This window comes from Diadema antillarum, unplaced genomic scaffold, assembly GCF_040938485.1.
Source record: "Diadema antillarum isolate AM-2024a unplaced genomic scaffold, OU_Dant_1.0 scf00000063, whole genome shotgun sequence".
Lineage (NCBI taxonomy): Eukaryota > Metazoa > Echinodermata > Echinoidea > Diadematoida > Diadematidae > Diadema > Diadema antillarum.
In genome coordinates, this window is record NW_027270952.1 from 5,239,953 (window position 1) to 5,255,179 (window position 15,227).

At 37.7% G+C, this 15,227-nt stretch overlaps 1 protein-coding gene across 1 annotated transcript in view; it reads left to right on the forward strand.

Annotated features, from left to right (window-relative positions):
• LOC139716280 (uncharacterized) overlaps positions 1-14,761 on the forward strand; it is a 42,491-nt gene extending 27,730 nt beyond the window's left edge. Inside the window, exons 18-29 of the mRNA XM_071627846.1 lie at positions 1,867-1,964; positions 2,959-3,081; positions 3,984-4,135; positions 4,289-4,424; positions 5,606-5,755; positions 6,921-7,020; positions 7,959-8,035; positions 9,097-9,225; positions 11,537-11,662; positions 12,982-13,160; positions 13,776-13,911; positions 14,498-14,761. Of these exons, the coding sequence (XP_071483947.1) occupies positions 1,867-1,964; positions 2,959-3,081; positions 3,984-4,135; positions 4,289-4,424; positions 5,606-5,755; positions 6,921-7,020; positions 7,959-8,035; positions 9,097-9,225; positions 11,537-11,662; positions 12,982-13,160; positions 13,776-13,911; positions 14,498-14,674 (1,583 nt within the window). The 3' untranslated portion in view covers positions 14,675-14,761. The remainder of the gene's footprint in view (positions 1-1,866; positions 1,965-2,958; positions 3,082-3,983; positions 4,136-4,288; positions 4,425-5,605; positions 5,756-6,920; positions 7,021-7,958; positions 8,036-9,096; positions 9,226-11,536; positions 11,663-12,981; positions 13,161-13,775; positions 13,912-14,497) is intronic.
• Positions 14,762-15,227: the final 466 nt, after the last annotated feature.

Here is a 15,227-nt window from a genome sequence, read left to right on the forward strand (position 1 = left end):
TGACTTTTTCTAGCACTGTATGAATATGTATATTTCCTTGTGAACTGCAGTGATATATCTTTCTCCGCATTGTGCGATACATTCTTATTCTGGTCTTGTAACATTCTCTCCTCTGTGTTAAGAAAAAAAAAAACCTGATGCAAGCTTGTGTCATGTTTGTTGTTCTTCTTCTATAACCCTTTCAAGTATTGTCAAGAGCATAATCTACCTGGGCTTTCTGTTTGTCTTCCTGCACATAGTCTTTCTTCTTGTATCTATGTTAACACTTACTGGCAGATGATAACTTAATAACTTTGTAGGGTATTGTAATAAAAACTCAAAATATGGGTGTACAACTTTTGTGAGCTTTGATTTCTAGGGTTATTTGATGAGTTTTGCTAAAACTTCAATTCATCTTCAAACTGCAATTTGATTATTCTCGTATTTGTGGATAGATATATGCAAGGGCAAATGTCAAAACAAAACTCTGACATACTATTACTGGCATAACTTTAGAAATGTTTGGCACAATTTTATCAAGCAATTATTGCCTGTAATGGTTGACTACATTTTCATTGGTTTGATATTGGAAAAGTTGTATCAGATGTCAAATGTCAAAAATATGTCCTAAACTACAGTATTGTAAAACTTACTGAAACTTGATATGTGGATGAAGTGTAACCGGGGAGAAAAGTCACCAATGAGATCCTTAAAGAAAAATTTATTGATGTTCAATGGTTGGGGCAGAATTTAATGGATATATCTTGGGTTTAGATTCATCAGAATTTATACAAAATGTGATTGAGATATACAGGATATACACAGCAGAATATGTGTTTGAATATAGTATGGTGTCTGTGGGCAATGATATAATGATCAACATATTCATACAGTTGATTATTTTTGTGGCCTGTATCACTCAAGTTGAAACATTAAAAATAAAAGGAAGAAAATTGATTGTACAGGTTTTAGGGCAAATGTGTAATATAAAAGCAATGGTGCCTTCTTTCATTTCTTTTTTTATACCTTCCCTTTTGTTGTGTTTGTTTGAGATCTTTGGTAGGCTCTTTCCTTCATGTGATTGGAAAGTGTTTGAAATCTTTTCTCTGTGCTTTAGAAAAATTTGAAGTCAGTGTTCATGGAGATGAGGGAAAGAGAATTAACACTCCTTCTACCAAATTTGAAGGAGAAAAACTCTCAATAAGAAATGAACCTTTTGCTGCTCTCTCCATGCTTGGAGCTTTTGACAAATTGTAGTTATTTGAAAGCATGTGTCCACTTTATGCAGAGTGCTAAATCTGTAAATGAGTTATAATGTCTTATTAAATTATCATTATGTGGACAATTGATATTGGATCACATTTTTAACCCATTAAGGACGAGTCCCAGGTATACTTGGGCAGGTGTGTTTGGGAAATAAGTGTTGTAGGAAAATCAGTCTGTCCTCAACGGGTTAAGGAAAGTGTACTCTTTTTTTTTCTTTTCATATTCATTCAAAAGTCTGCTTCTTCTTGTTGAATAAGATCATGTCTGTCATAACCCTTAATTTGTGAATTAAGGCTGATTGATAAGAACACACAAATTTTTGTTCTTTTTGCAATAAACAGCAATTTAATTTTACTATTGCCACCAAAATTGCAGTCAAAACTTTGATTATTTGAGGACAAGTTTAAAAGATGAGTCTAGTCATTTTCTTTGATATCGTTCAACTGAGGTAAAATTGACAGAAAATGCAAAAGTACAAACTCACTACTGCAACAGGCTTGAAGGGTGAATAGAAAGTGTGTTATATTAAGTGCAGGACTAGTTAGATTTTGTTCTGCTATGTTTGTGGCTATATGTAACATACATGTAATATGTTCCTTTTTTTTACCCCCAAACTCCCAGGTCCTAATAAAGCCTCTCTGCTAGACTTCTGGAGAATGGTGTGGAAGGAGAATGTTCACAACATCATCATGGTGACAAACCTGGTGGAAGATGGAAAGGTAATGCAGCACTCTTCATTACTTCATGACACCATGTGCTGCCAATGTCATACACTACTTTATATGCCAATTATGTTGTTATGGTAACAAAAGCTTTGTCTCAAAAAAGGTGCACCCTGACTGTCCCGTGTGGGACTGAAAACAGGAAAATTAGTATCGCATAAAAAGTTAACATTTAACCATCTTGCACACATTTGTGCATAATTTTTGTTTGCCAGGTTATGTACCTGAATGTGAAATCTTTCAGATTAGATAATTGGCTAATGCGTGTGTCTACATGTTTAATAGCATTTTCCAGTTAAAGAAGTACAATTTTTTACTGATTTTTAGATCGCTTGTCCTGTTCTCTACACACTAATATCTGCTACCAAAAACATTGGATGGGACAGCGAACTGTTGCTCCCTCGATTTGTTGTGAATGAGGAATGATGCATACTTTATAATAGATACCCTGCCTTTTATCAAAGCAATTCATCAACACCTGCAATAGAGTAGTATTTACATAACTTCCTGGTGGCACGACTCATGGGTACAAAGGAGAGATTCTTGTTTCCTCTCCTTTTCCAACACCTCCCTGGTGGAACAATGCATACTGTTCATAGTAGTATGGATACATCATTTGTCTATTCTAGCTAAGTAGTGTTCTCAAGCTGTATTTCAAATTGTATTGAAGTGAGTTTCATGTTGTATGATAGATCACCATGTTGCATTGGTAACAAGTAATGACGCCTTCATTTCATTGCATATTTTTTAATATTTACCTGTATTCTTTTTTTATTCAATTCTAAAGTAATGAGAGAGGTGTAGGTATTAACCATGTTGATGCAATAGCAGAGTGCTGCTATCATCTAATGTATGTATTGTTGTACTAACATGTCAATTTCTCTCAACATCAGTGATGCTTCCAGGTTGTATGAATGAGATGGAGATACAAGTACTATGTATAAAGCATGTTGCTATGGTAACATGATGTTGTCTTTGTTTCACTGTACAGGGGAAATGCATCCAGTACTGGCCAGAGGAGGGCCAGACGCAAGCCTACGGTGGGATTTCTGTCACATGTCACCGGGAGGAGATGTCTCATCAGTACGTCATCAGAGTCTTGATTGCCACCAATGTGAGTCAACCAGCCTTCTTTTTTTTTCCTTTTCATCATTAAGAGAGCTACAGGTTGAATACAGAGATAGTGATCCACATAAAGTGGCAGAGACTCTCCATTTCATTTCCTGTTGCACTTCAATGCTTTTAGTTGTGCGACAAGTGGTGTTAGGAACTATTGTGGCTCACTGGAGAAGGCCTCAGACTCTAAATCTGGAGGCTCCTAGTCTATCACAGTTTGTGGTAAAGTTGAAATCATGATCTCATTCATGGAGGAGTCATGATCTTACTAGATCCTATCAGATCTTGAGGTCAGTAATGGCAAGCAATTGATCATAGACATTTTTTGAGCTGCCCAAAACTTTTTTGTGATCAACTAGATTGCCATGACTGACCTCAAGATCTGATAAGATCACCTAATTACTCCAGGATTTACACAAAAAATCCACAATCAGCCACCAATTGCTAATTTTTCCATGCAAAGCGGATTGCAGGACGGTGGGAACCTTGCATTACCATCTGCAACTTTGATTTAATGTCATTCTGTACGGTTGAGGACTATGATAAGATCCTGATTTTAGCCTTTATTTATTCCAAAGCAGATTTGCAGATGTGAGTGTCAACGCGCATCTACTCATGCATGTCTGATGTATCTTTGTGCGTGTGGGAGAGAGGATATGTTCGTTACATGTGTTTTGGGTACATACTTTGCATCAGGTGTAATGTGTGCAGGTGTGTTGAATGAATACATGTGTGCTTTGTGTAGTTCTGTTTGTGTGTGCTTGTGAACATTTCCCTGAGTTCTAGCAAGGTCTGAAGGCAAAAGAATGCAAAGGATTTCTGGAGCATTGTGCAATATCTAGTGTTTTTGATCACCAGGGCTTATTTGTACTGTTTTTTTTTTTCTTCTTTGTCTGACAGGGGGAGGAAAGCCGCACAGTGAAGCAGTTTCACTACCGGAGCTGGCCGGACAAAGGGGTGCCGCGATTTGCCGCACCCATCCTCAGAATGATCGCAGACGTCAACGGTAACCAGGACAACTCCGGCAACCAACCTCTGCTGGTCCACTGCAGGTGAGATACTGGCTTCACTAAACAGGAGTGTCTGTTGTCATATTCTTTGGCCAACCATCTCTTCAAAGATGACACAAGATGGGGAGTTCTATATTTTTTTATGTCACACATGCATTATTTGAGTCCTGTTTGTCTTTTGTCCTTGGTCTTCAGTGCTGGAGCTGGACGAACAGGGGTTGTCATCGCTGTAGACAGCATTATCCATGAAGCACGGAAATCACGCGTTGTGGACATCTTCAGTTTTGTGAAGTCAATGAGAGACAGCAGGCCTCAGATGGTACAGACCCCAGTAAGTGTCATGCATAAAGTGCAGTGATGTGCTCACAGGCATGGCTATATTACACACATCCTTGTGACGACAGTGTAGAACTCCTTGTGTCCCACAAGTGAGGTGTTGATGTGGCTTGATGTACCACATAGTCTATCTTCATGTCCTTGATTCAAACCTTTTGTCAACATCCTATATTCATAACTTTTTATATTTTTGCCTAGTCCTGCAGATGGGACATAAAATCATCAATGCAGTGTTTGTTCCTAAAGACTTTTACATTATGTAGTTACTTTCTTAGTGACCAAATCAAATCATCCAGAATCTACAAATGTAAATGTAATGACAAGCACAGGCAGATGCCCTACCCAGTACTTCCTTCTGTTCAAAACTGAGAACTCATCATTGACATTGTTTACCAGAGAATTTTATAGTAGGTGGAGAAAATTTTATTCACGTTTTCAATATTGTTCTATCTGTATCTGATGTCTATGATTTAAATCCCCCACCCCAACCATACTATTAAACAAGATAGCAAGAAGTTTCATGTAAAATTATTTCTTTATTATTGATTATGTAGTGAGTATTAAAGTCCCATGTATTATGCTCTTTTTAGCTCAGTCACCAGGGAGTAAAGTGCCAACAAGCTCATGAAAAGTTTGTTGACCTAATTCTACCTACACTAGAAGAGATAGATAGGACCACATGAAAGTGGTGTTTTAGTTCTATCAGATCTTCTTTATAGTCTATTACCACAAAAAAAGAAAACAAATTCATGTGCTGCTCTCAATAGTGAAACCAACATTGATTACACTTAAAGCACCCAAACCATTCTCTTTTCATCACTTTAATTCAAGTTTTGTCTCTCAAGATTGGATGTGTGTGGCTGTGATGCATGAAGTGAGCAAAATTAATCATCAATCTCTTTTTTATTGTTAATTTGTTTTTTACTGGTCATGTCAGACCAGCCTACCTGAAAAGTTACTTGCCCGACAGTGATTTTTACCGGCTTGGAGCGGTTAGACCTTGTGTTATGTGCTAATGTATTACTGTATCACTTTTTGTGAAAAGTTTGATGTTATTGGTGGGGCTAGTGATGATGAACAGGATGACAATGCACATAATAATGAGGATGATGACTAGTAAAAAGTATGCGGAACTCTTCCAATACAACTTCCGTTGTGATGTGTTTGGTTGTGTAGGAGCAATATGCCTTCGTGCATGAGGCGGTGCTGGAGGCTCTCTTGTGTCAAGACACCTACATACCAGCTAGGGAGATCCCCAGTAGGGTGGAGCAGCTCCAGTGGCCACACCCTGACACTGAGAAGACAGCTGTCCAGGAGGAGTTTGAGGTACCGTAAAATACGATTTATTTGCGGCATGAAATGTTCGCGTATTGGAGCCAACGGCGTGATGCTTTGGCATGAAATTTTCGCAAATTCAGTGTAGACAAGAACTTTCGCATGCTTATCATTTTCGCTAATCTTGGCGCTCGTGAAATTCACGAAATTAAAATGTACGGGAACATTCCTTGTTTTACAGTATGCCATGCCAGATGTTGTATTCATGATCCATCTCGACGAGAGCCTAATGAAGTTGCCATACATCAATGTCGTAACTTTGGTTCAGGTCTTGTAGATTTTTCAAAGACTCTAATCTTTCCAGATTTTCAGAGATATATTATTTGTTCCACTTGAATTTCTTTTAAATATTTTCCTCACAAAAAATAAGAAGAAAGCAAAAGCAGAAACAACAAACACAAAGAGAAGATTGGCTGAAAAGTTTGAATGCAGTCAAGCATGCCATACATTTAAGCGTTTGAATACACTTGGTCAATTTAAAACACAATGGTAGAATACTCCAAGGGAATTTAACAACTTAATTTTAACCCGTTGAGGACGGACTGATTTTGCTACAACACACATTTCCCATAGAAACCTGCCCGAGTATACTCGGGACTCGTCCTCAACGGGTTAAGGACTTCGTGGCAGTATTATTTTGAAAATCTTCAGAAAGGTGAAGTCACGACATGTGTTCCACATATGAAAAATTTTAGTTTGTAAACAGTCTGAAAAAAAAAAGCAAGACATTGAGAGAGTGAAATTAATTTGAAGCAAATGTTTCATTTGCATTACCCCAAAAAAACTACATTATTTATGGAGAAGTACAAAGTATGAAGAGTTACCACAAGACAGTAAGATGATGATTTTCAAATTCATGAAATTCTTCCGTCGAGATGTTTTCTTTGTAACTGATTGACAAATTGCCCTACATGGACATCGTAGGTCGTAGGTTCGAATCCTTCTCGAGTAAGTACGCCCATGATTTTTTATCATGGCTACTACTAAAAGACTGATCAATTCAGTGCTGATTTACGTCGATGTAGGGCAATTTGTCAGTCAGTTGCAAAGATGATGATTTCTCATTACCATTTCCTACTACCCATGGTTGAAATGTGTGCAGTTTGCTATAGTGTAGGATACTGATCTGCATATATTGTACAATTGCTTTAACCAGGTGTTAGGAATCGTGTCAGCAGATACAAGTAATGCAGACAAGTTGGCAGGCAACAGTCCTGAGAACAAGGGGAAGAACAGGTTCCAAGATATCATCCCACGTAAGTTACAAGTTTGTCAAAAATATAGATAAGTCCATTGTCTGCAAAAACTCAGAAATATAATTAGGAATTTATTGTTAAGATTGTAATAGAAAAAAATGTATCTTTCATAATTCCTGCCAAGGGGAGGTTACACACATGTCTTATTGGTAATTGTTGTTTCTTGTTTCAATGTGATGGTGTTGACATTGTCAAGTACAGAATGCGCAATATTTAAAAGTATTGCAAGGTGTGAAAAGTCTAGCACTTTTTACTTTTACTGACCTGTCAAATGATATGCAATGGGGACAGGGTGTCAGGGATATGTGTGAGGCATAGAATGCCATGTTTTTGTCTGTTATAACAGCAAATTTTCTTTGATCTAAAGTGAAAAATAAAGTGTGACAATGAAATGAAGTATGACAATGCAGTGAACTCTAAATTTACACCATTTTTGCAGCTGCAATTTCATTCTCTTTTATAATGCAACGATTGTGTGTAAAGTTGACCATTGGCTACAATCTGTTGATGAGATCTGATTTAAGGCAAACCTACTGAGGCTCCCTGAATCTTTAGGAGGCTGCCTGAAAATTAGCTTTAAAAATTTCCTGACAAAAGCACACAAAAGCCCCCCTTTTTGAGAATGAATATTGACTACTGAACTGCAAGTACGTACTCTCTTCCTGATTACTCTTTGGAACTTCCTGATTTTGATGTATATGAATTATGGCAACCCTGTAAATATGAGGGGACAGATCATAGTTGAATTATAATACTTCATTGGACCAGGATTGAGATTACACTGCAATAGGACAAGTTGTGATAGATATTCGTGGGATTCTATGACGCATGTTACAAATCAAGTGTCGTGTGACAGACCAGTTTGTGTTGTGCATATGATGCTCTGTTTGGCCCACAATGTCATATTTTTTTTTTCTCTCTCCATTTTTCACTTTTAGAGGACAGATGTCGACCATACTTGATGACTCCAGGTGAATCCAACTCAACGAATTACGTAAATGCGAGCTACATACCGGTATGTACAGTGTATGTCTATATCTTGTTGTGTCGTATTTTTATGTCACATTTTGCCACACAAAACATAATTCCTCATCACAGAAAAGTTTCACTTGAGTACTGTCTGGTCCTTTATGCAAAGTGTTTTTTGACAACAACCGGTGAAATGTGTTTGTTCTGTATTTAGTGTTGTTCATTTTGTTTTTTAAGGGGCATGATTTACATTATTGTAGTTATTCTTTTATTTAGCCATGTATTTTCTTTCTATTGCACTTGTCTCTAATATGAATAGGAAATTATATGATACGTACATTGACACAAAAGAAAATATGTCTGCTCTTTCAAATTTCATCTAGATTATGTTGAATTTACTTTGATGCAGTTACCTTTCTTAACATCAATGTTCCTGTGCTTGTTGCTTGTATGTGCTAATATGTTGTTTCTGCGTTTACTCCATATGTCTTGAACGTGATCATGATTTGAGTCTTTCAAACTCACACATATGAAACAGTGTGCAAAGGACTGTGTCATACAAAAGGGACTGATACTATTATGGCACACCTACTCATGAGCACATAGTTGCAGAATATTTGAAAACCAAATTGTTTGATATTTTTATGATATTATGCTTATGTAACCTTTTGATGCATGTACAATGTAGTTGCAGTGTACATGTATAAATCTCAATGTTGTTAAATGAAAGTAAGAGTAAATATGCAAAGACAGTTAATTTCATTTTGATGAGTCTGAAAATGATGTATAATTCAACATTGATTTCCTGGATGTTTTTATATTGTAAAAATCATTACTAGAGTACACTACACTGTGTGACAGCATGCTATTCTATGCTATGCTATGCTATGCTATGCTATACTTTACTCTCCTATGACATACTACATCATGCCTTTATATCAATGATAATATATCTGTGCCAGTCAGTAAAACAAGCATTCTGCCATTAGGTGAATGAAATGCAGAAACTGTAAAAAAATAGATTCCACTTTTGGAATTAATAAACTTGTACACTGTGAATGAGTTGCATTATTACACTTCAGAATTATATCAATCTCACGCTTCCAGGGTTACTCCAAGAAGAATGGTTTCATCACAACTCAGATGCCACTGGCCAACACAGTGCTAGATTTCTGGAGGCTGGTGTACGACTACCACATCAACACTATTGTCATGCTCAACCAACTCAGCGACGAGGTCAGTTTAGACCACAGCAGACACCACTTCACTTTTCCAAGGATTTTATCATTTCAAACTCTGCTTCTACTGATATACATGTACTGTGTATGCCACATATTTACCAAGTATATATTTTTTTTTTTGAATCATGAAGGGAGACATGTACGCATGCATATTGTATTCGTGTCAAAGTCAGAGTCAATAATTTCGCATGTTGTTCAATTCGCGAGTCGCACTCAACTTGTGAATTTTGCGAAAATAAAAACCTTGTCTCAAAATATACATCATATACAGTACACTGGAAATTTGCTTCCCAAAAGATGAATGCAGTGAACATTGTCTCCAAAGTTGACAATCTTCATTGCTTTCATACTTGAAAAGGGATAATGCTTCTTTCCCATTCCATTTGCCATGGCTAGCAATCCCAAATGTAATAACCACTCATGAAATTTTCAGTACCCTTCAGCCAAGCCTATCATAATGGCTATGTTATAAACCCGTTAAGGACGAGTCCTGAGTATGCTCCGGCAAGTGTCTATGAGAAATGCGTGTTGTAGCAAAATCAGGCCGTCCTCAATGGGTTAAATGAAGAGACAGACAGGCAGACTGACAGACAGAATGCCATACCGACAGACAGACAGACTGGCTGGCTCACAGACACACTGACAGACAGACTCTCAGACAGACTTACAGACAGACAAACTGAGAGAAAGACTGACAGACAGACAGAGAAGAGTCAGGGGGAGGTGGAGAAAGAAGAGGCCTATAGAAATCACACTATTATCTTGATAGTGCCTCGTCACTGTTGCTGAATTGTATCTCTGCACTCTCCTCTCCCATGGACTCTCTTGTTTGTACAACAACCCTTGGTTCCATTGTGTGGCATGCACTGTATTTACAATTTTGTCTTGTGTAAAGTCCAACATCCTTTCCAGAAACTCATAGCAATAATTACATCCACGCATCACACCATTAAAGGCCACTCCCCCTCAGGGGGAGTGGGCATTATCAGGTACCAAAGAGCTAGTCTTTAATATCCAGGAACATTATTGTCTAACAAAGTAACAATTCACACCCAGTCCCTAACGCATAGAATACACGCTGATAGAGGTAACATAATAGGTAAGGGGGTAAACCTGTGACTTTTACTAAAGCATTGTAGTCAGTTATGAAAACTGAATTCAAATCATTGCAAGGCTTTGTTGTCTAAAATCTTGAGAAAGAGAAGACAAGGAGAGGCTACTACCATTGAATTCAAGGGGAGTAGATTTTAGAAATAGAAAAGTGGTTTGCTACCATCTTTTTTTAAGTCAGTGTACTTTTGGTTGTTGCTGTGAAATGTAAATCTTGTGAGTGCTGCTGATTTCAACAAGGGCTCATACATGTAGGTAATGATGCCTTAAGTTTCTGATAAACTTTGTTCGACTTTGAAGATATGTTTTTGACCTTCAAAATATGCCATGTCACTGATTACACAGGCATGTGTACAAGTATATCACTGTTTACCTTTACCATGTACGGCACTTTTTGAATAAAATCAGTTTTAAAGTAAGAAAATATTCAAAGTAGACTCAGAATGCAGGTCAAAGACCCTCAGTAAACACAGCTTGAAGATAAGTGAAAAGTGTAATCAAGTGCACCATTTATGTAGGGAAAGCGGTTGTGCAATCACTTCATATTGAACAATGTATGTGATCATGTTCTTCTGTGCTTTATATACTGTATACGCTTTTATTTTCGCGTACAGATATTTTCGCGATCAACGAGATCATAGACATTTTCGCGAGATATGCCTCTTAAAGATTAACATTTTTTTTAAAAACCTTTCATTTTTAGCCTCATGATTTCACACAGAGACAGAAGAGATATTGTATTTGCTGATATCAGTAAACACACACACACACACACACACACACTCACTTTCAACTATCCACTCTCTAAGTTGAATTTCATATGTGGACTGATAATAGCTATCCCTATTATTAGACTTAATTATCATTCTCAGTTTATGATGGTGATAGTAGTGATTAAGGATTTGTTTTTGTAATTGTATATGAACTGTGAGACTTTCTTGCTTTTGATTAACCCTTTGAAGACTCGTTCCTTGGACAGGAAATGTGTGCTAAAGCAAAATCTGCTCATCAACGGGTTACTGTTAAACTACACTGTGATGTGTCAGTTTAAAGGAGCAGAATGGTGATGCTTTTGTACTTCATGTCTGTCAAATCATTTTTATATCTTACTGTTATTCTACAAATGTAGTTGTTGCATAATGAATTATTAATACGTCAGTAATTACTGTGCACTTCTCATGTTTCTTACACCGCAGACCTGCAGCATATACTGGCCTGTCAACACCCGGGCAGTGACCTTTGGCCCCTTCACAGTCACACACAAGGGTTCAGAGAACATGAACCAGGTCAAAGTTCGCACCCTTGAGCTTGGCTTCAAAGAGGTCAGTGCACTTTGTATTTGGGGTTCTCTGCGTGTGTCTGTCTATCTGTCCTATGTGTGTGTATGATTGAGTTAGTAGTGAATAGACTGCAAAGACTTGTTTAATTGGAAATGAAAAAAAAGAGAGAAAAAGTCAAGTGCCTGTGAAGGTTAGATGAAGGTTGTGTAGATTTTAGCCAGGCCCTATAGCATGCTTGTGTGCTGTACTGGATGCCAAATATACCTTCCTGAGTGTCTGTTTGCTTTATGCAATCATCGTGAAGAGTGTATGGTCATGATATAACCCCCTCCCCTCCCCCTTATCCCAATATGCTCTGCTTATGATACATTGTACTACATAAGTACTGTTCTCTGCATTGGCAAACAATTGTGAATTGCTTGTTATTGAGCTAAGTTAATCTTTGCATTCTTTTTAGTGTCATTTTCCAGCCTATTTCTCTGTTTGTGGACTCTCTTTTAGATCTAGTATTGTAGACATAAGTTACATGTCTGAATATGAAAATTTTGCTTGTCTTTATGTCGTGATACAAGTCATGATGTCATATCATGAACAAATGTTAATTACCTGGTATGCAGAAGTTTGTTTTGTCGAGGAAGTTCACATTGAATGTCTGTCATGCATGAATATGTGTTTGTGAAATGCACGTAGTAGAATTCTCCATTTGAAAACTTTAACTTGCAATGAAATGAATTTGTGAGAATAATGAAAATTTCCTTTCTTGCAATTACAAGCAAGTAACATAAGACATTATAACATGGGATTAAATTGTACTAAACTGGGCATACATTGTTTAAAGCTTTGTACAGATGGATGCAACTTTCAGTATGTTAAACACTAACTGCTTTAGAATGTCCAGGAACTTTTTGATAAAAGTAAAAGGGATGGTATAGTTTTGGTTGAGACCTGGCTTCAGGTTTCTAACATTTTTGGTGAGATGATAAGAAATCTCTTATGAAATAAGAAAGAGCATGTATTTCCAAAAGGAATCCAACCTTTATACGATGAAAATTGGTTTTGAAATGGCTGAGATATCCAAAACAAACAATACTTATAAAAAGGTGGGACTCACCTTTCATTAGAGTGGCTTTTTACTTTGTTTTGGATATCTCAGCCATTTCAAAATCAATTTTCGTTAAATAAACTTTGAATTCTTCTTAGAATGGTATGCTCTGTAACATTTTAAAATACCATCTTGCGAAAAGTTAAAAGCTCGATCCTCATCTCCGCCAATGCAATACTGTCCCTTTAACCATGAAGTTAGTGGTGAGTTGTTTTTCAAGAAGTCAGGAAAGATTGTGCTTGGTATCGTCTTCCTGTAGGAGGAGCGACAGATCCGGCAGTTTGAAGTCCAGAACTGGCCGCACGGTGGTCCAGATCCCGATGCCATGAATGCCCTCCTGCAACTGATGAATTACCTTCATAGCTGTGAGCTCCAGAGGGACATGGAAGGGGTGACTGGACCTACAGGCAACAGTCCTCCCATCCTAGTGCACTGCATGTGAGTGATTACATAATTGATTACATAATTCATATATGTAGGCAAACATACATGTACAGCTACTCCATGTGAGTTGCTGCTATAACTATAGCAGAGCTGCACACTAACCCATTTTTCTACTGGTGCGACCTGTCTGTTGGACCAGTAGGTTCCAGTTTTTCCAGTTTTATTGGGCCATTCCTGAAAAAGTTATTGGTCCAACAGTGATTTTTACTGGTCAGGGACTGTCAGACCAGTGCCAGTATGCAGCATTGATTATAGACTAGTAATGAGTCACAATTTCATTGTCATAGTCCCACACATGATTGTTTATGATGGTGGAGATTGAATGTGACAGTGAAGAATATCATGCTGACTTCGGGTGATATTGCATTCCTATGCTATATTTCCATCCACAGCTATTCACATTGTGCAGATGAGATGTGGTATGAAACTGTAGAGATAGTGAGCTGTCAAACTATGATTGTACATCCCAGCTTCAGCTATTCATGATGTGAATACATTTGAAATGCTTTAAATTGAAAAATTTAATTTACACTTAATTCGATATTTAGATTCTCATTTCCGATTTAATATATTGTAACCTAATTGTTTGATATCTTCATCCAATGCCAGGAGTGGTGTCCATGAGAGTGGGGTGTTCTGCACCACCATGAACTGTCTCGAACAGCTGCAGAATGAGAGTGCCATCGACGTCTTTCAGAACCTCCGTGTGCTGCGCCTCGCCCGGCCAAACCTTGTCCCAAACTTGGTGAGTACAAGTTGCCTCATCAGTATGCTTTAATTTCTCCATTCATTAGCTGTGCTCCACAATCATGAATTCAACCACTTGTGAAATTTTTGGGACGTCCTGATTCACAAAAAACTAGACTCCCTTTGATATATTGTGTATACATTAATTACTGATGCGTACTTGTCAACTGTTCCGATTAAAATGGAATTGTTCTGATTTTCAAGGTTTTGAGACCATGAAAAACGGAATGTACTGATATTGAGCAGATGATTCTGTTTTTGTTTCTTTTTGCCCAAAAGTAAAACATTGAACCGTCGATTGGTGTATCTTATCCAGATGGGCGTTCGCGCACTAACTGTGTAAAAAAAAAAACAAAACATGTACCTATAGTTTATATTCTATGGAAAATGATCACTTAGACTAGCTCAGATTGCAGCACAGAGCATCTAGAACCCTAGAGCTTCCAGAGCCCACTTAAGGGCCCTGGACCCCGGCTGAAGGGACTTCACACTTTTTCCCCTCTCAAAAAGTGTTCGGATTTCTGATTTCTGATTTTAAAATGTTAGCAAGTATGCTGATGCTGAAAACATTTTGTCACCTGCAGAAGGACTACCTGCTGTGCTACCAACTTCTCAGCCACCAGTACACTCTGCTGGAACCGGCCAGTGATGAGGACCAGGACTACGAGAATCGACCACCAGTCAGCGAGTCCCTCTACCAGAACGTCGACTTCTCCCGGATGGACTCGATGGAGGGGCAGCCTGTGGCATCAGTCTGCTGATAGAGGGCGCTAGTCATTTCATCCTTTGTGTGACTTTGTTTAATTATGTGGGAAACTCCTCCTACATCGATATCCTTTAGTACTATTAGGGAGAAACAAATGACAGTAAAAGACAGGAGAGACTCACACACACACACACACACACACACACACACACACACAAATGTTGAACAAACACTTCATATCATTTATCAGAAAGGTGAATTTCTCCTCTGCTAAAAATATGGAGTGTTCAATACATTCTGAGGACAGTTTACTGATTTTATTTGAAGAAATCTTAGAGACACAATTTTGGGTCATCATCAAAATCTGAATTCTTTGGGCAATGATGAAATGTCATCTCCAAAGAGGAGGTTGTGTATAAACTTAACATACAACCAATTTACTGGAAAGAGAGGATTTGTGACTTGAGAATTACCTTTCAGATGTGTATGTTATTATGATGTCATATATATTTACTTATTGTGAGGGGAGGGGGGAAATGGATATATGGGTATGTATCAAGCAGCAAGTGAGCTCATTGGAAGTATATTTGTGTCTTGTAATAAGTGAT